Consider the following 19,934-nt stretch of genomic DNA (forward strand, 5'->3'; position numbering starts at 1 on the left):
ACTACAGATTTTATTTTTACAACTCCACGTAAGCTGTGTACCGAGAGCTTTTTATAGTTTGAATTTTCCCTTGAAGGGCACAACAGGGAGTTGGTGCTGCTGCTGTCATCTCAGGTAACTATTGCTCTGTCTTGCACCTGGTTGTGTAACCAATGTTTGCGCTACAGACAGGACACAAAATGAAAACAACTTGTTGTGCATTTTACTTGTAGTATAATCTGCACAATTGTCAGGAAATAATTACAAAAAAAAGCCCTGATGTGTTTAAATATACATTTATTGTGACGTTTTCTTCTTACGTGCAAAAACAAACAACCAATTACCGAACAGGAAGAAAATCAAATTCAATCTCCTTTAAGCATGCTGGTTGTCTGAAGAAGAAAATCTCAAAATTAAAACTGCGAGCAGTGATATGCGGCCCTCGCATGATGCACATTGGGGAGCCAGTGGGTCGGAGCATACGTAGATTTTTTTTTTTTTTTAAAGTCATACTATAGGATGTCGTTGTAAATATGAAAAGAAGTCATACTATAGTATGGCGTCCAAAATATGACAAATAAGTCATACTATAGCATGTCGTCCAAAATATGACAAATAAGTCACACTATAGCATGTCGTCCAAAATATGACAAATAAGTCACACTATAGCATGTCGTCCAAAATATGACAAAAAAGTCATACTATAGCATGTCGTCCAAAATATGACAAATAAGTCACACTATAGCATGTCGTCCAAAATATGACAAATAAGTCACACTATAGTATGTCGTCCAAAATATGAAAAAAAAGTCACACTGTAGCATGTCGTCCAAAATATGACAACAAGTCATACTTTTATAAACTTTTAAATAAGTCATACTATAGCTTCTATAGTATGACTTATTTTTTTATAATTTGGACAACATGCTATAGTATTTTTCTTTATTCTTGTTAACACAAAATTTCCTTTTTTGGCAGCTTTAATTTACTTAAAACATCATGAAAGTTGGTTCACTACTTATGTGCAAAGTCTTGTGAGATTTGGAGCATTCCTGGACCTTAACCATCAACTTCCTTTGTCACAGCGAAATATCAAACTTTGCCACATCGCCCTGGCGAAGTCCTTTGACAAAAAAAGCACAGGCTTTTCAATATACTCCATGCACATCTCAGTGTGATACACATGTCCAACGAGTTTGGTGTGTGTGTGCAGGTGAAACTAGGTGCCAGGGCTGCAGTTTAAGGGCCCTTCGTCAGTCCATGTACATTAGATTATCAGCAAATTTATAGTTTCATGGCGAGACGCTCAAAATGGCCGCCACGCCACGGGCACACCGATTAAAAAAAAAAAAAAAGTTTTTAACAACTTTTAATCACAAAGGTGTTCAAGAGTGAACTGACAAAATTTCAAGTCGGTCCGAAAAATTCGGTAGGAGTTTGTGAAAGTACAACATGTGCGAATCGCCAAAGATGGCAACTAAATTAAAAATGGAGGACTTCGTGTTGCGTTTAGGTCTTCCTGCCAAGAGACTTTTTTTTTTTTTTTTTTATGATGTAGGTCGTTAATGAACGAGAATAATAGGGAAGAAGAATACCTTGAAGAACGGCAGGGCTTTCGCACCATTCGGTGCTGGAGCTATTGTCAACGTAGTGTGTTACTAAACCTGCTAAAGCTAAAAAGAAAGAAAGAAAAAAAAAAGTTTATGATGATCAAAATTGCATTAAAGCAATGGACTAAAAGTATATTTCCCATCAACCTGTTAAATTAAAGCTGCTTATGTTTGTCTTTCATTGTGTGCACTTGAGTTTATTTGAAGCTCCAATAAATACAGCAGACACTTTATGTTGTTCAACCAAGTTTTTAACTCACTTATCAAAGAAAATACAATACAAAGAACAAAAATGAACAAATACTTTTTTTTTTTTTTTTAAACCTCTTAAATATTCTATTAAAAGGAAATAAATGCCAGAGGATACTTGTAGATCTTTTAAAGAAAGAAAAACCAATGACATACTTTGTGTGTTCATTTGTATACAGGACAGGTAAAACCCGGTAGGACCCGCTGCTCAAAAACAGAACCTGTGCCCTTCCTCACCCTAACTTCAGAGTGAAGTCGCTTTTGCGATGGTTTCAGCCATGTTGAATCACCTTAAAAAAAGCTGCACTTTGTCCACTAGGAGACAGCAGAGTGACGGAGACAATGAAGTCACCCTGGCCTCAATTCTCAAAGCGCCCAGAGAACACATAGTGGAGAATACATGAGGGAGAAATTAGGTTACAAAACAGAGTCTGAAGAGCTCGGGGAACTGTTAACAAAATGTTCACAACATATAAACACTGAGGCCTGAGGAGACACGTTGGGAATCAGTTCATGCAGTGGTGACATTATTAGATGTCATGTGGGGAATACGTTTGTGTGCTTTGCAGAACTGGGTTTATCACTACTGGGTCTTTAATAGAGCAATCTAAAAAAAAAAAAAAAGGGTCGTGTTTGTTCTGCTTTGCTAGAAGTGATACGGGGTGTGGGTGACCCAGTTGGATGTCTGCGCTTTTGTGCGCTTGGCGGAGCTGTGGGTCGTGAACAGGGATTTAAAAGCCTCCGACTTCTCCTTCATCTGCTGGATGGTCCTCTTGTTGGCGGAGGTTGTCGACGGCTTGGTGTCTTTGGATGAGCTGGAAGATCCAGAGGGTCCGGATACGGCTGGAGGGGGGTAGAAGGACAAAAGAAAAGATGAAGATGAGAATGAGGAAGGACAAAAAAAAAAAAAACATAAAAGAAAAGAAAAGAATTAGTAAAAGAAGGAAGATAAGACTTTGTTATTGCCTCATTATATGTTATTCTAACTGTACATTAAATAGGAATTGTAACTGGATTTATTTTAGTATTGACTTACTGAAGATATATGACTGTTAAATTGATCGGGCTGAATGCGTTCAAATTTATACTCAATGCAGCAAACTTTTTCAAAACTACATATCTTATAAAAGGTTTGCTTGGATATTGTGTTTGATTTAAAAAAAAAAAAAAAAAAAAGAAGTAAATACTCTGTGGAGTTTAGGGCTTTATGAAGACGTACTGTGATGCCCGGTCAATTACATTAACTACCAGCACATTTGAAACAGTTCTCATCCACAACGACTGCGTGCCGTTTTCAAGCCGTGAGATGTTTTGTCCAGAGATTGTCAGTATTTATGAGAGCCGAGTGTGGTTTACCCACCCGACTGGCTGCCTTCACCACCGTTCTGTAGTGAGCTCCCTTCTTCTACATCCGCTGGTGGAGACGGCGTTTCTTCTGTGGAGGAATCAGAATCAGACAAGAGGATATTGTTCAGCGTTACTGGTGAACCGTCCGGGCCGTAAGCTGCCTTCCCGCCGACTGTCAGCGGTGAGAGGCTCCGCGTCTCCCTGATTTTTTTTTTTAAACTGAAATTCTGCAGTGTCAAAGGAACAGCGTTGGGGAACCTGTAATAGTCAATGAGAGCAAGCTGACCAGAAAGCACCAGCAAACTTTGTAAATTCCCCAGAGCAGAGCAATATTAATATGGACTGGCTTCTCAACGGCAGCGGAAGTACCGGAGGACGTTTAAAAATGACTGCATTTCTAAATGATCACAGGTTTCACCGTCACCTCCGCGCGTGTGCAAATAACATCAGCTTTGTAGCAGTAGCTTGCGGTCGCCTGATCTAAGACGAACAATGAGTCTTTATTTCCGACTCGGCTCCAGCTCGCGCCGCAAAAAAAAAAAAAAAGATAACCTTTAGCTGATTCTGCCTTCTAAAGCCGTGACTTCATCCGCATTTGCCTTCTGCTTTGTTTTTTTTCGATGCAAAACACAGCGCTCGCAAGTGCAAACAGCTGACGACAAAAGTGCGCCTCAACGTTTTGTTTTGCTCTGAAGTCACGTTTTGAGTTTCAGCGAGAGTTCCTGGAAATCTCCCTCTGAAATCGTTTGGAATCCCGAATCTGAAACAACCTCCACTAATATATCCACTGCATGCGGAGCGCGTATACCGACGGGGAGCGATTGAGGCCTTGAAACAATACCGGTCCGTTCTCCATTGTTTTAACCTCGACAGTAAAACAAAAACGAAACAATCGACTTTTATAATTTAAAACAAGTTTTATATAAGCAGGAAGGGGGAAAAAAAAAAAAAACAACACACTTTTGCGGTTTCATCGAAGCGTTTTTACGTTTTGATTTGGAGTAAAACGGATAAGCATCCGGTTGTTCCTAAGCCGACATCCTGCTCACACGTGAGGTGAAAGCCCCCGCGCCCAGGAAACCACACCGAAGCTCTGTAACACCGAAGCTCTGTAACACCGAAGGTCTGTAACACCGAAGGTCTGTGATTTCGGATTCTTGAACTCGGGGCAACAGAACAGATGTTTTGGATGTGACGTTAAAATAAAACCAATCAAAGTGGCATCTTTCGTTCAGTTTGAGAGCCGGGTGTGCTCGCACCTCGGCGGGCTGCTATTGTAATGGGGGATTTATTTTTTTATTTTTTGGGAACACTTTGCATGTTTGTGCACTGCTGCGTGTCCCCGTGTGACTCCGTGTGATTTATGCACCTGCCTCTGTAGGTGCATAATACTATCTTAATAATTTCCCCTAAAAATAAACAATAAAGTACTGCGAATCTGAAAAGAGCGCCTCCATGAAAATAAAACAATGAAAACACTTTTATGAAAGAAAAGCTTCAGGGAAAAGACGAGTGAGTACGAGCTACCACACAAAGTAAATGCTGCATATTTACCATTATATTTATTTAGTGAGCGACTGTTGTTTTAACTAAACTTAATTGATCATGAGATGTGATGTCTCAGGATCTCGGTGTCTAATTAGAGCTATATTCAGCATATCGACAACTTCTCAGTGTTTACTGAGGTTTCCTGCGAGTTAAAGACTTGAACAACCCACCTCTTCCCCAGCAGCGCATTCAAAACATTATCCAAATGAAGAAGCACATTTGTGGTGCTTTTTCAGCTGCTTGGTTTTGTTTATGGAAATGCTGAACACGTTTGTCTTTATAAAAAATGTGATGCCTCCCTCGGGCTTTACGCTCACCTTTGGGTTCTGATGGTGCGGACGCAGTTTCAGTTGCTTTTCTCTTCTTCGATTTCTATAAAGGGAGAGGACATGTACTGATTACAAAAACAAAACCAATGATACTCAAAATAGAATTTGATTGGGTTTACCTTCTTTCTTTTTTCTTACAGTCAAGACAAATACCAATCAAAAGCTAACGGATAACAAATTATTCTCAAGAGTCCGATATAATACTTTTATGATTTCTATTTATAACCAACTCAACCATTTAGTCATCTGATGCTACTTCAAAATTAAAGCCCACCTTTGTTTTGGCTGTGGCCCGCCTCTCCTCCATCCTCTCTTTCAGCTTCTCCGCCTCCTCCTTGGTGCCGTTGAGCACAACAATGTCCTCTTCTTTAAACGGATCCCCACACTGAAAAACACAACAATACAGAGTTACTGACTGTGACTAACACAAGAAAAAAACTTCCCATCAACAATAAAGGCAGTTCACACTCCAGCATACGACTTTAAAACTTCAATTTATCAACTCTTGTTGCTGCTAAACGACTGATTAATGTGCATTATAGCATCGGTACTTATGTGCTCCGTGTATTGTGTTATCCAAATCAATGAACGTTATCAAAATTGAATCATAATATTAAAGACCTTAAACTTTCTCATGTGTGTATATGTATTTACAATTTTGTCTTAAATTCTGCACAACAGTGGAACAAAGCTGATTTTAATGAAGCCGTTTAATTTTGGGTACATATTGATCCGTTATATAATAATGTAGACCGATACTGTAAAATATTACCGTGCTAATTTCAACAGTTGCCCGAGCCGTGCACATATTTAGTGTTATATTTTAGTGTCAAATCATTTATGAGGTAACTGCACCAGAACCCATCAATGTCTTAAATTGCGTCGAGTGAGTGAAGTTGGTTTAAACCTTCCGCAGAGCTCAAAAGTGAGGGTTTTCTTTTTTAAGTCGTCCGGTGGTTAATTCTTCTAAAGTACATATTAAAAGTCATTAGAGTATGCGCCAGGAAAGGACATTTAAAGATTGCATATTTTAAACATTTATGGTGGTTTCTTTGCAGTCTTGACATCTATAAAAAAAATAAAAATAATTAAAAAAAAAAAGGATACTTTTGTGGTTGTAAGTACCAAAAATCACCTCTACTAAGAACAGGCAGTTTTGTGTCTGTGTCTTTAAGGCGCACTGATATCAGTTATCCTCTCTTCTGACCGACACGTGTCCAGCCAAACCACAGATGTTCTTCAGTCTCGTACCTTCCTGTCTCCTTAATGAAATAACTCAAGTTTTCTTCTTTGTAAAAGGTTGAGCAACAGGCGGTGCCGAGGGCGGACACATCACTAGCGTCAGTTTGCGACGTCACAAACTTACGGGTGTCCAACTGGAACGGCTGCAGAATATAGACTGTGTGCATTTCTCTGCAAACAGAAATAGAAACCTGACTGTATACAACATGGTGCCTTTAAAGTGTTCAAAGGCTTTTTCCTGTCCGCTACTTGGAAACACAAATTTCACAAATATATGTTTTGGTGTTAAGTCAGTTTAAAGTTGCTTTTCTCTGAAAAGGTTAAATAAATGTTGCTTTATATAATAATAATAATAATATATTATTTGTATATAATATATATAGATATATACTGTATATACTGTGCATTTTATATTTTTACTGCTATTTTACTGCTATTTTATTGCTTTTCTATTGTTCTATTATTATCTTATTGCTTCTGTAGCGAAAATATTTCCCCTCTGGGATTAATAAAGTAACTACCTAACCTTTCACAAAGTTCAGGTGTGTGACAGGTAAAAAGATGCAGTCATGCTTTGTCTTGCAAAGCAATGGTTTGTTTACCCTGCTTGATGGAAGTCTAAAAAAAACCAACATGTTTCTGAGGTACCTCTGTGGCTGGGATTCAGAAGGCTAAAAAGGCAAATAGTAAAATAAGCCGAGCTATTCTCATACGCAACTGCATATGTTTTTTCTGGGGAAAACATGCAAATGTACATTGAGATCAATGCTTATAAACACAATTATGAAAAACATCCAAATCCTCTCTATGCCGCATCACATCCCTGCTCTCTTTATTTGCGTGAAGGCTGAATTCTGTTTACTCAGAGGAAAACCAAACTAAACTCTGTGAAGCAGAGGGAAAGAGGCAAACTCAGTCACACACACACACACACACACACACACACACACACACAGTGACATAATGATGCTAACGCTCGGGATTCTCTCACTATTTCCAAAAGTTTGAACCTCGAAACATTAACATAAGCAGCGTGACTGCTTTCTAAAAAAAAAAAGAAAAAAAAAAAAAAAAAGGGGAAAACACACCCATTTACAAACACAAATGTTCAACCTCTGAGTAACCAGCAGGGGATCTATTGTGTGTCGGTTATGCGGGCTCAGTGGGTGTGAACTCCGGCCATGTGCTCTGTTCAACACAAGAGGGATAATCTCAGAAGCTGACCAAGCAGCAAACAAACTGCTGCTCTGAAGTCAGTCACTCTGCTGTTGCTATTACCGCAAAATGACACAGGCCACCGGAGAGCTGAGCGCTACTCATCAAGTCAGTGGACGGATCTCGTTTTAGCACTAAACCAGCTACTAAAAAGGCAAGAAGAAGGTGAACGAGACGGGAGAGACAATGCTCGCTGGATAATTCAATGTATACACCTCGAACTGGGTAGACCAAATGGAATTTAACATATCTGAAAGGAAAAACGAAGAAAGGAACCTAATGTGAGGTCGTTTTAGGAAAATAAATAAATAATGGAAAGCAAGAGGACAAAAAAAAGAAAGATGCACCGCGCTGGTGAGTAGGAAGCTGTATGGAGGAGGAGAGTGGAAAACCTAAAGAGAACGTGGGTGGGTGTGTGTGATGTGTGAGTGTTTGTGTGTGTCAGGTGTGCGATTGGGTGTTACTGCTGGTAACCAGGCAGGGACGAGCCTCGTCTCGGGGAACACAACCAGAGAAACGCACGCATTTGCAAAACACTCTCGTCTCCCTCCGACAAGGTCTCGAGCACGGGGAACGCAGCCTCCCTGCCAGGCACGCAATAAAACAATCCTGACAATCAAATTTAGCTCAAAAATATAGCAGACTGCTGCTGCGGATGGAGCCAGTGGAAATGACCTCTGTTCACCGCAGGACTCTGGATGGATTATAGTAACACAGCTGGGAGTAGCTGTTTAGATAACAGAGATCCAAACAGGCGCTGATGTATAAAGCTTTACTTCTTCACCACAAGGACCAGAGACCGATCTGCCCGGAAGGTAAATGACTAACCTTGCTCTATCTTTGACATTCTGTGTATACAGACTGTGTCAACATGTTTGTTTGTATTTATTTGCGTTGCATCGATAGAAGCTTTAGATGTTTAATCCAGACAGTGTAAACATGATAAAAAAAAATAATCCTAAAATGAATGTTAGGAATGCGAAATGATAATTACCTAACGCAACGGGCCTAAAGTCCCTATCTACGAAGACCGAGAGCAAACAAGCAGCAAGCTATTTCATATGCATGATAGTAAATGTCCCTCTACCAGTGTCAGAGAGGGACAGGGTAGTTGGGGAGGGTGCATCTGGACAAGATTAGAAACGTAGATATTTCCATGTTAGGCCCTCCATCCCTGTGGATATCTGTATCTTTGGTGCTGTTATCAACAGGGCTTTAACTGCAGGGGGATTCAAGTGAAGATGTTCCGCTAATGTGATATGACGACTGGTCTGCAGAGAAGTCCAAAGCCTCTCTGCTCTCTAGAGGACACTGGGGTACAAAGTCTAGTTTGCTGAATAAATAAGCATTCACACAGGTCCGTGAGTTCACCGGCACTGGTAGAAACATACTGGTGAGCTGTTGTTATGTCCCGCATTACATTTGATTTTTAATCAACTACAATTGCAGCACAATATCAGTGTGTTTGATAAAAAACAAACAAACAAAAAAAACAAGCTGGCTCTCAAGTGCTAAATGAGTGCTACCCTTATATAGCATCAAATATGGATAAAGCAACACAAAATAACGCATTGAGTAGAATTGTGACAACTTGAGTAATGAGTTGCGTAACGAGTGGAAATTGTGAGAACCAATTTTGTGAGAATACCTTTTACGAAGAAAATAGTGAAATCAAAATGTACATGTGCTATTTCTGTAAGGATTTCAGCATCAAAAGTACGCAATATAATGTTCTCTTTCCAAAGTGGTATGCTCATTAATACAGACAAATGCCTCTTTAGCCAATTTTACTGCACAGCTTGTAAGGTTTCTTATTATTATCAGGCAAAATGTGTTCCAATCAACAACAACAACAGTGTTTGAGAAGAACCAACTGATAACACCCTCTGCAGGGAATTAGACTTATTACCGAGGTACTGTCCTTCTCTCAACTATTCCAATCTGACATGTTTTGCGTATTCATGTCTCTCACAAAACATTGTTTGTTCACTTAAAGCTATTTGCTATGTCGCTCCTGGAGAATTGAGAGTTTTTAGTCGATCTGATTTTGGCTCTTTCAATGAGCCTCAACAAAGGCCACAACTACTTTCATAATTGCTGACAATTTTTGTTCACTTTTAAATGGTTTATCTGTTCCTTTTGAAGTAACTTTGGGATGAAAATAATCTATGAAATTAAAAAGCATGGCATCTACATAAATCCACACTTTGATCTCAAAATATTTTCTTTGGTCAGCAAAATGTTTTAGTTCATTTCATATATCAGAGAGAGCAAAAAGCCTAGACCTAAGCAAAGTATAATCAGCAACTTTTCGGTGTTTCAACTTAATACCCAACTAAACCGACAACTGATTAATCAGCTAGTTTATTATTTCCTTTCCAGGAAAGAAAGTACCGTATTTTTTGGACTATAAGGCGCACTTAAAAATCCTTCAATTTTCTCAAAAATTGAACAGTGCGCCTTATAATCCAGCGCGCCTTATGTATGGTTACTTGTTGTGCTTATTGATCGATTTTATGTGGTACAATGCGCTCAAAAAATCTGTCGAAATGTGTAAGTACGACTTTGGTAAGCAACGAAGCCGCTCCGCTCAATGGATATTCGGAGCATTACGGTACGCTGTGTCACCACCTGATCGGCCCCGTAACAGGAATGTAAATGTCTAAACTAAAAGTGCATTCACGTAAGGCAGCCCGCGCCCGGAGTACGCGTTAGCCACAATAAACCAATCAGAGAACAGTATTTAGTACGCTTCCCCCCTCCACTTTTTATACGTAATACTTACTGTGCTTCAACGTTATATTACAGTACATTTGTGTGTACGTAAAAGGACTCCAAAAATGGCACCTGTTCAGAGGCATGCTTACGAAGCGGGTTTCAAACTCCAAGCAATTAGCTACGCAGCAGAACATGGGAATAGAGCAGCCGCCAAAGAATTCAACATCAATGAATCAATGGTACGGAAGTGTTGTTACAACCGAGTTGAATAAAGTTTGATTTACCGGACTGTGTTGTTTTGCTTAATGCGCCTTATAATCCGGTGCGTCTTATGTGTGAACATGGACACGTTAATTCACAGCGCGCCTTATAATCCGGTGCGCCTTATAGTCCGAAAAATACGGTAACTTAAAAAAAAAAAAAAGGCATTTAAAGGGTTTAAGTACTTTATGCTTTGTCAACTATCTTTGTACTTTGTTTCTGTATTTGATCAAAAGCGGCAGTTTCCATTCATTGGTTTTGTTTTGTTTTTGTTTTGTTTTGTTGGGATGTAAAATAAAGGCAGAACAGTTCTCTACTGTTGAAATGTATTACTCTGCATTATTATGAAAATGGACAACACAGAGACCTGTTATGATCTGGAATACCACAGCAACACAACAATTTGCAAAATTGGAACCAGAGCCGGTTAATGTGAAACTTTTCAGATCACAGTTATTACTAGACCAGATTTGCTACTAGATTTGGAAAAACTGTCTTCAACAATTAGACCTAACCCACTTATTTAACCTGATTTAATATTCCTCTGGGGATCCAGGACCCTTCTGGAAATAACCAAACTGGATGTCTCTATTGCAGGAGTTTCATCTGTGGTGGTGCTGGCGGAGTTCACAGAGGCAGGGCTATTATGCGCCAGCTTGAAGGGACAAAATGCAGCTTCGTGTTCTGCATGGGGATAAGTATTATTATCTGTTCATTCATATATTTGAGGACTAGGATGCCAACTGAACTAAAGCCCCCACAGCCTCCAAGCTGCAGATCCTTCTCCAACGAATGTAAAGCTTTTCTGGCCGACACAGAAAAAGGAGCAGAATGGATCCCCTCTGACTGCAAGGTATGTTTTTTTTGTTTTGTTTTTTTTGTATGCTATTAAGTAGGATTGCTTTTCTTATTAATTTGCCCTATTAAAAACATCAACAATTTTGCAGCAGTGGTAATATACGACTGTGGAATACTGTAATATATTATTGTTCAGTATGTTTAAAGACTGGGGATCATTTAAAAACAGTTCAGTGCTGGAAACACATTAAAAATGTGTCAAATAAGCCAAATAAGTCGAACAAGTAATTTACCAGATCAGCTTACATTGCCCACAAATGTGTGGACATATTCTACGAAATAAAAAATGTCACAAGGAGAACTATGTTTTATAACAGTGGTAGTGTTAATGTATCTTTTTTTCTGTCTACAGGTGGAAAGCTATATTCTAAATAGCCGTCTGCAGTGTTCCAATTTGACCAGAGACCTACACTTTATCACAAGACCTCTAAGTCGTGAGGAGGAGGAGTCCCCTTTAGCGTTCATTGTGACTGTTCACAAAGAGCTGGAGCTTTTTGTGCGCCTGTTGCGGGCCATTTACATGCCACAAAACGTCTACTGCATTCATGTGGATGCCAAGGCTCCAAGGGACTACCAGGCGGCTGTACGGAAGCTCGTCAGCTGCTTCCAAAATACCTTCCTCTCCAGCCGCAGCGAGACTGTGGCCTACGCTGGGTTTTCTCGCCTGCAAGCAGATCTGAACTGCATGAAAGATCTGGCAAAGTCCAAGATCGGCTGGAGGAAGGTGGTGAATCTGTGTGGACAGGATTTCCCCGTCATGAGCAACCTGCAGCTGGTGCAGTACATGCAGAGCAAAGAGTGGAGGGACAGAAACATGACACCTGGGGTCAAACAGCCAGTGTCTATGAGCCACAGGACACAACTCCAGTACAGGGAGATCGTGGGGTCACATGTAGCTCAAAAAGGTTTGGGACTGAAGAAAGGTCCTGCTCCACACAATCTGAAAGTTTATTTTGGAACAGCCTACTATGCTCTTACAAGGGCTTTTGTAGACTTTGTTCTGAAAAGCCCAATAGCCCACGACCTCTTGGAGTGGTCCAAAGACACATTCAGCCCAGACGAGCACTACTGGGTGACACTCAACCACATCAAAGGTAAACCGCCTGTTTTCTACCGGTAAACAGACACATAACGGCTTCCTTTTACTGCTGCCATAACATGTTTTTTAAAGTTTTGCAGGACAAACCCTAGTACAGAACTACTGATTATTCACTAGTCAAATCAATGCAACAAGATTCAAGATTAACACCATGTTTGAACCTTACACCTTTTACACCAACTCACTGACTGCTCTTATGGCACAGCTCAGGATGTTAAGTTTGCATGGTCAATGTGTTCTAAAGCAAAAAAAAAAATAATAATAATGATGATAAATTCCCTTTCAAATAGCACAATCCGTGTGTGTTGAACTAACAGCTTGTTCTTTTTGTTCACTTACATTGATCTTTTTTTTTTTTTAACAATTTATTAATTTCTTCTAATTCCTTGAACCTCTCTCATCTAGTCAGGATTACAACTGAAAATATGGGCAAGTGCACCACTTGTACAAATGTTTATCATATATAGATAAACTTAAGGGATTTTTTTTTTGTGTGTGTGTCTTGTCTGCATTTGTATTCAGAAAATGTTACCATCAAATAAATACCAGCACCGTTCAGATGTTTCCTTTAGAAAAACGTGGGGAAGTGGCTGTTGCCGCTCCTAATTGGAAGTGGGGAATTTAACTATTCATGCAGCAGTTAAAATATAAATCCCAACGTTGTGTGGCTTGTCCATATTTGTTTGTGCAAAGTGCTTGTTGGTGTTCCCTTCAGCAGGTGGCAGAAAAACACCAAATATAACTACGACTGTGTCTCTAAAGTGTAGGGGCTCTTTCTGCTTTCTGGCCACAATGAGCCTCTTACAGTTTGGTACAGCACAATATGGCCAAGAAGACACCACATTTCAAAAACTTAGTTGGACTGTTTTAGTAAATGCACTTCTGATAAATTCCCCCACTTCTGATGAAGATTAGAAACACAACCTCTTCCCAAAGCCTCTCTATGCGAAAGCGTCCAGAACTGCCTCCAAAGTAGCAGTTGAGACGGTGCCAAAAAGGGCAAATTAAATGTTTACAGTTCAGTGAGGTCACAATAATGATTCACTTTGTCTGGTTACATGTTTGAAGACGCTCCAGGAAGCCACATTGACGGAGGTTGGGCGGGAGATATCCGAGCAATCAAGTGGAGGGACCATGAGGGAAGGACACACAATGGTTGCAAAGGTAAAGTGCAGTGGAGTATGTCAATGAAAGGGAAAGTCCAACATTTTTCAACCCTAATTTCCAATTATTTTGGGACTAATTGGAATCCAAATGGGAACAACAATTTTTTTTTCAATCGGTGCCGTATTGAGTGCGACCGCTTCAGCTGGCAGCCACAAAGCAGGCTGCAATGTAATGTATTGAGGCAGTTGTGCCCCAACAATCTACATCCACCTTAAGTGCTTGTTGTTGCAACTGACGTCAGATTTCTAATATAATTAGTTGAGAAGATTATGGAAAGTATTGCTGTCCATGTCCACATTTTCTATTGTCATTTTCCAGGGCGGTACGTACGAGACATCTGTATCTATGGAGTAGATGACCTGCCATGGATCATCAACAGGAACAGCATGTTTGCCAATAAGTTTGAGAGTAACACCTTTCCGGAGGCACTGGACTGTCTGGAGCAGTGGCACAGGAACAAAGTGCTGAACCAGGCAACTGTTCCCATCGAACCGTCATGGCTGCTGGCCACACGGAGCAACTCAAGCAGCAGCAGCAGCTACTTCAACAGCTCTGCTGGAGCATTGAATCGCTGTTGATATCATAAATTGAAGTCGGGATCCATGCAGTCCAGATTGTTTGCACTCACTGGACTGAGGATGGCAAAATGATTGCACTGTGCACTTCCATACTCTGTGGTGTGACTACTGTTCATATATGTTTATCTATTTATGATGGCTGTTATTTATGATAATCATGAGACAGAGTATATGCCAGTGGGCTATCATTTCCATTTAAGACAACCATTTTACACAAAGTATTGACTAAACTAAGAATTATATATCTCTAAAAATCAAATATTGCTCAGTGTGTTGTCCAGTTTAAAAAAGGCATTTGATTAAACTATTGTCTGTTTTTCGAATTTAATGATTTAGTGGAAAGCAAGTGTAAACAAATATATCATGAGAATAAAACCCTCCTTTTTCCCTCTTTATAAGACATAACATTTCATCCTATAATTTTCACATTAGTGTGTGCAATTTATGACGAAGCTTTACATTTTTGCATAGACTGTGATTTTTTTTTTTTTTTTAAAGTGTCTTCATTCCTATAACTAGACTGTTTACATTCAGTTAAATTGTGGGATTAATTAGTAAATCAAGGTCAACTAAGGTTTTTCTTGCTTTAGGTTTGAAAATAGTCTGGTTTGACTCAAATCACGTCAAAAATAATAAGGTCCAGGGCTAACTTTCATACCTCAACACAAATAATAAATGTAAAACACACTGCTTTAGGGTGTATTCAGACCACTATTAGCAATAAAAACACAAGTGATTGGGTACGGCATTTGTAGAATTTGAACTACAAACCAGATTTAACTATAAAGGGTTATTAAATGCATGAAATGAAGTAAAAAAAAAAAAAGAAAAAAAAAAAGAGAGAAATGGAGAGAAGGAAAGACAGGCTCCAGGTTAAGTCAACCAAAATGTTAGTGCCTCCAGAAATTGTATGTTGTCTGATAAACCTCAAAAATCTTAATATTAAAAAAAATCTTAACCCACAAAAAGATCCTTGCATACCGACTCAGTTTCCCACGAGAAGCACAGCCACTTTTCTTTCTAGTTTCATGCCATCATTTAACTGACCTGAGATGCTTTCACTTCAACAGAAAAAACAGTGACTAACAACCATTTTCTAACTGAACACTTAAAATAGACCAAGCATGGGAAATTATGAACACATATTTTAAAGTCACTAAAAAAACAAACAGATCGGGACCCCAAAATGGGTCGGAGGCCTGCTTCTGTGTTACTATCATGTTCCCCAAATTGGATCACTTTCAGAAATGGCTTGAAGGGAGGAACAGTGGAGCCAAAAATGTGCAAAATACATCTACTTCCAGAAATAAAGGGCACTGAAAGGGGTGCATATACAACCAAGTTTTCTAATATCTCCAAAATCAAACATTAGAAGAGGGACATGTTGGAGTAGGTTGTTTGCTCTCTACAGAACTACAAAGATATTTCTAGCAGACTACAGTGGCTCAGTTGGTTCAAGCCACATTCACTTTGTCCTTTTAGCATTAGTTCCCTTCTGGACCAAACAAACAAAACATATTTTGTTAATCCTGATTCTATTGTGATTTTAAAAGTCCACGTACATGTTTCAGAAATGTTTTAATTCATTTATTTTACAGTGCTCTTTCATTAACTAATTTGCTTTGCAGCTGTAATTTTGAATTTCCTTTAGTGTGTATTATAAGCCTATAAGAAACTGCAAGAACAAATTTAAGACTCTAAAGATGACAGCCATCAGACGGTCACCTTGGGTTATCTAAAGTCTGTGTTTATACTTTGATAACAAATCTCTAAAATACCTTTATTTCAAGTTACTCAAACTTTCTGGATTGCGGAACCATTTAATTAAACTCTACATAGATTTGATATTTCAAAATTTCCTGTGCAGCATTGAACAAAATATGTCACATCTCAAATTTTTAACTCATATTCACATCCATCTGAGAAACAGATTGTGAAACCACTACTGTTTTATCATTTATATCAAAGCTGCTTATTTACAAAGCTTGAGCCGTGAAGAGTTTGCCACATGCGAATCAAACAAGCAGACTCGCTGTCAAACACTGAGCGGTCTGTGATGAAAAGCGGTTTAATAAAAAGAAAGATTCTATGTCTATTAAAAAAAAAAAAAAAAATGCTCATAGTGTACAACCAACGAGAAGAAACAACCCATTTAAAAAGAAATATGAAATATTAGTCACCTTGTGGCAGATTTCTGTCTTGACCTCCTTCAGGGCCCGATCAGAAAAGACGCAGCCGCAGGTCTGCAGGTAACAGAACCTGAAAAAGGAAACATTTGGGTTACACAAAATACAAAAAGGCTTTTGTTTTCCCTTTTCAGCTTTTTTCATGTGCAGGGCCACTTCCTGTGAAATGAAAACCTGTAACTGCTGGCTGATCTAAACAGTATGAGATTAAATATTAGTGGTGAGAATTGCAGAGTGCTGCCACTGTTTTTGCAACAAATAGTGGAGAAATTTTAATGTCGGGAAATTTGATGTACAGAGTTGATCTTTAAAACAATCAGATAACTTTTTGGGATTATATATTTCACGAGTGAAGCAGCAGCCTCTTTATTACTTATGTATATTCTTAGGTTGAGATAATGTTGTTTACCTGTGCTTGCCATTCATCTCCAAGCCAACAACAGGGCAGATGAACATGCCACAGTTGATGTCCTCATATCGGTCTCCTTTAGCATTTCTTCTCTCTCCCTCCCACTCAGGGTTATCAATCAAGTTCAGCTCCTTTATATCCTGCAGAAGAATGTTGGAAAAATTACTCGGGAGGCTTGGTTCAAAATCAAACATATCGGACATTTATTCTTGCAAGAAGGAGCAACTACATGCACCCTCAAAGAGAGGTGTCCAGCAGTGCTCCCCCCAGCAGTTGACAGTCACTCCCATTCCCTTTGCATCTGCTTTCGTATGGTAATACCGAGTTGGTTGCAGGTCACATGATAAGGACACAGGGGAGTCGTCAATTAGATGCGGAAAGTAAAACAAAAAGGAATCACTTGCAAACAAGAGAGAAAACAGAAGAGACTTTCCAGAGCCTGCTTGACGGAGGGTCTTTCCGGAGCCACAATGCAAACAAGAGGAAGAGACAAATCTTTTTTTTTTCCATCAAAGAAGCAGATGGAAAGGGAAATATATTTCCAGATGGAAACCAACAATAAATATGCAAGAGCATGTGCCCTGGAGCACTTGGACTCGGATTGTATTTCATGCATAAATGTGCCACATAGCTCTATATCTGACAAAAGAAATGTTTTAAGACCACATAGGTAAAATAACTGTGAGTACAAACCTTGATCCCTCGAATGTGTGCTACAGCCTCAGTGTTAGGTCTCTCAGCAGTCTTATCCAGAAGGTATTCAATGACGGCATCTTTGTTAAACAGCCTGAAACACAACATGAACCAGAATTTCAGAATAGAACTAGATTATTATAAAAAAAAAAAAAAAAAAAAAGTTGAACAGGCTTTTAGTGTGAACTCTGTCACTCCATATAACCATCCTGTCTTTACAGTTGTATTTGAACAACTGATTTGGACTAAATGGCTTTTAAATACAAGACTTACCTTCCCAGGTCACAGGCGACGATGGGCCGTCTGAGTTTCTCTTGGCTCAAGGCGCAGTACTTCCACTTCGCAGCCAGTTCAGCACTTTTATCAACCTGGACAATAAAGAAAGACAGGTAACAACGGGTAAAACGTATATAAATAACACAATCTCTCTTTTAAAAATGTTCAAGACATATAAAGTCAAAAGATAGCAATGCTCTTGTTTTTAGCCTTGTTAGCGCTAGCTTTCGACGACACGGATGAATTTGAAAATTAAACATGAAAAAAAAATAACTGCAACGCACCTTCTCGACTTTTTTGGGGCCCTTCACCAACTCGTGTCTTTTGGGAATAGTCCCACCATCACATCCCATCTTGAAAGGTGATTTATAGAGCTGAAATAAAACAGGTAGTTTACGCGGACGAAGCTACTCGCAGGCAGGAAGTTCCCAGGTTGTGAACAAACAACGAGAGATCTGCAAAGCTCGCGGGATGTGGGACGAATTTGACGTCGCCCTCTCGTGGCTGAACGAAAGAATACATCAAACGCTTAAATGTGTATTTTGTAGCTTCGGCCGCAGCGTGGAAGCATCAGCCCAAATATCAGTTTCATTGTCTCACTTGAGCAAGCTGCCAAAGGAATGGAAAGAAAGTTTTATGATAAAATGATTAAAAAAGGATGTGAAAAGATGGGCAAGACAGCTTCCTTGCTAAAGAACTAATAATTATTTACATTTTTGTTTTTAGTTTTTTTTTTCTTACTTTTGGACTACTGTAAAAAAAACACAAAAAAAAACATATAGTTACATAACTGACAGGCATATAAATGCAAAGTAAGTGGAGAATAAAGCAAAAAGACTAAATAGAGGAGCAAAAGAAAACATTTTGGTATTGTATTCCAAAATCATGCAATAAACACAAGCCCCCTTTCAAAAACAAATCTAAGGAGTATAATCATGATCGCAAAAAAATTTTTCAATGAAAAGTTGCAGCAACAAAAACAAAAACTAATTTAGCAAAACCTATAGCGCTTCACACGACTGCAGTCATGCATGTAAAACAACTTCACACAGATTACTTCACTCTTTTGCTGCCCATCCATTTTCAGTCAGCCATTAAACTCAGAACTAGTAAGTGACATTAGTCTGGCTTTCAGGCCTGTTGTCAGAGTGGTCTAAAGATGAAAGTTTCCTTGGAAGATGGTTCAATGAGTGCTAATGAGATCTGTTTCCTGTGCCTTGCAGGCTGCAGATTAGTTTACTATCGATGGCGCTGTCCATGAGCGACCATTAGTTTGGGGAATACCTCAGTGGAGACATCTCTGGCAGCATGACTGATAATCTGTGTGAGAAAGAGGGCTGAATAAAAACACAACATTGGACTTAATTTTGGCTGAGAAAAAAAATATTTTAACCGCTTTATACTCACCACACACAGGCAGCCGCATGCGGTTAAAAAAAATGGATCAAATGGATCAAAATGATCAAATATAAACATAAAAACATTTCTCCATTTTGCCTGTTGGTTCGATTGGTTCTTCCTGTAATTTATAAATTGTGTTATGTGTCTTATTGAATTTCCCCCCTTTCTCACACACAGCTAAATGTTTAGTATAGATTTTCATTAGAGGCAAAGGAGTGAAAGCTCTGTTAGCAAACTATCTTTGAGAGAGTACAGCGCCCCAAGCTGATAGTGCAAACCAACACCTCAGGAACACACAATGCACAATGGCCACAAGACAAAAGAAGAGTAGAACAATGATCCTCTCACCCTGTCTTGCAAGTTTTCAGAAGCCAGACAGAGTTGTTTTCCGTCCTGCCTTGTGTCTGATGCACCTACCTGTAAAAACGTACCACACAGATCTCATTAGTTGAAGGGACTTCAGTGGAAAATTATATAATGTTATATTTTGTTCCTTTTTTTACATTTTCATTCATCAAATCAACACAAACTTTGATTTCATAATCGTTCAAAATATTTTTTCTGCAAATATCCACAACCACAATTTTCTGGAATTATCCTATTGTGGTGAGCAAAAAGTAATTTAAAAATGCCCAGGTTGATACTTTGAGCTGCATGCCTAACCAGCTATTACAGCTTCAGTGTAACAGAGAGGCATGTGTTGTCACAGCTGAATCATCACCATGAAATAGCAACAAAATGAAAACCTGATTCTTATCTAAAAATTTTG

General features: G+C 39.1%; 2 protein-coding genes across 2 annotated transcripts; one reads left to right on the forward strand and one right to left on the reverse strand.

Moving 5' to 3' along the window:
- Window positions 1-1,769: 1,769 nt before the first annotated feature.
- Window positions 1,770-18,190, reverse strand: rtf2 (replication termination factor 2). Its single transcript, XM_069147787.1, has 9 exons — window positions 18,049-18,190; window positions 17,762-17,856; window positions 17,489-17,582; window positions 16,796-16,935; window positions 16,381-16,459; window positions 5,337-5,447; window positions 5,051-5,105; window positions 3,199-3,273; window positions 1,770-2,681 (listed from the first exon to the last, which is right to left on the reverse strand). Exons 1-9 carry the CDS (start codon window positions 18,115-18,117, stop codon window positions 2,485-2,487), a joined length of 915 nt encoding a protein of 304 aa, XP_069003888.1. The 5' UTR covers window positions 18,118-18,190; the 3' UTR covers window positions 1,770-2,484.
- gcnt7 (glucosaminyl (N-acetyl) transferase family member 7) lies at window positions 7,505-15,313 on the forward strand. The gene is made up of 5 exons (XM_069147772.1): window positions 7,505-8,334; window positions 11,096-11,351; window positions 11,709-12,450; window positions 13,524-13,619; window positions 13,941-15,313. Exons 2-5 carry the CDS (start codon window positions 11,145-11,147, stop codon window positions 14,198-14,200), a joined length of 1,305 nt encoding a protein of 434 aa, XP_069003873.1. The 5' UTR covers window positions 7,505-8,334; window positions 11,096-11,144; the 3' UTR covers window positions 14,201-15,313.
- Window positions 18,191-19,934: the final 1,744 nt, after the last annotated feature.

The sequence above is a fragment of the Embiotoca jacksoni genome, unplaced genomic scaffold (genome assembly GCF_022577435.1).
Source record: "Embiotoca jacksoni isolate LCO1_2020_lvr unplaced genomic scaffold, fEmbJac1.0.p SCAF_1, whole genome shotgun sequence".
Taxonomy (NCBI): domain Eukaryota; kingdom Metazoa; phylum Chordata; class Actinopteri; family Embiotocidae; genus Embiotoca; species Embiotoca jacksoni.

Excerpts from the sequence above, each read along its gene's own strand:
- rtf2 (XM_069147787.1), bottom strand. The coding sequence starts at position 18,117 with ATGGGATGTGATGGTGGGACTATTCCCAAAAGACACGAGTTGGTGAAG. Across the intron at positions 17,857-18,048 it reads GCCCCAAAAAAGTCGAGAAG|GTTGATAAAAGTGCTGAACT; the intron begins GTGCGTTGCAGT and ends TTTATTGTCCAG. Across the intron at positions 16,936-17,488 it reads CACACATTCGAGGGATCAAG|GATATAAAGGAGCTGAACTT; the intron begins GTTTGTACTCAC and ends ATTCTTCTGCAG.
- gcnt7 (XM_069147772.1), top strand. The coding sequence starts at position 11,145 with ATGCGCCAGCTTGAAGGGACAAAATGCAGCTTCGTGTTCTGCATGGGG. Across the intron at positions 11,352-11,708 it reads GGATCCCCTCTGACTGCAAG|GTGGAAAGCTATATTCTAAA; the intron begins GTATGTTTTTTT and ends TTCTGTCTACAG. Across the intron at positions 12,451-13,523 it reads GACACTCAACCACATCAAAG|ACGCTCCAGGAAGCCACATT; the intron begins GTAAACCGCCTG and ends ACATGTTTGAAG.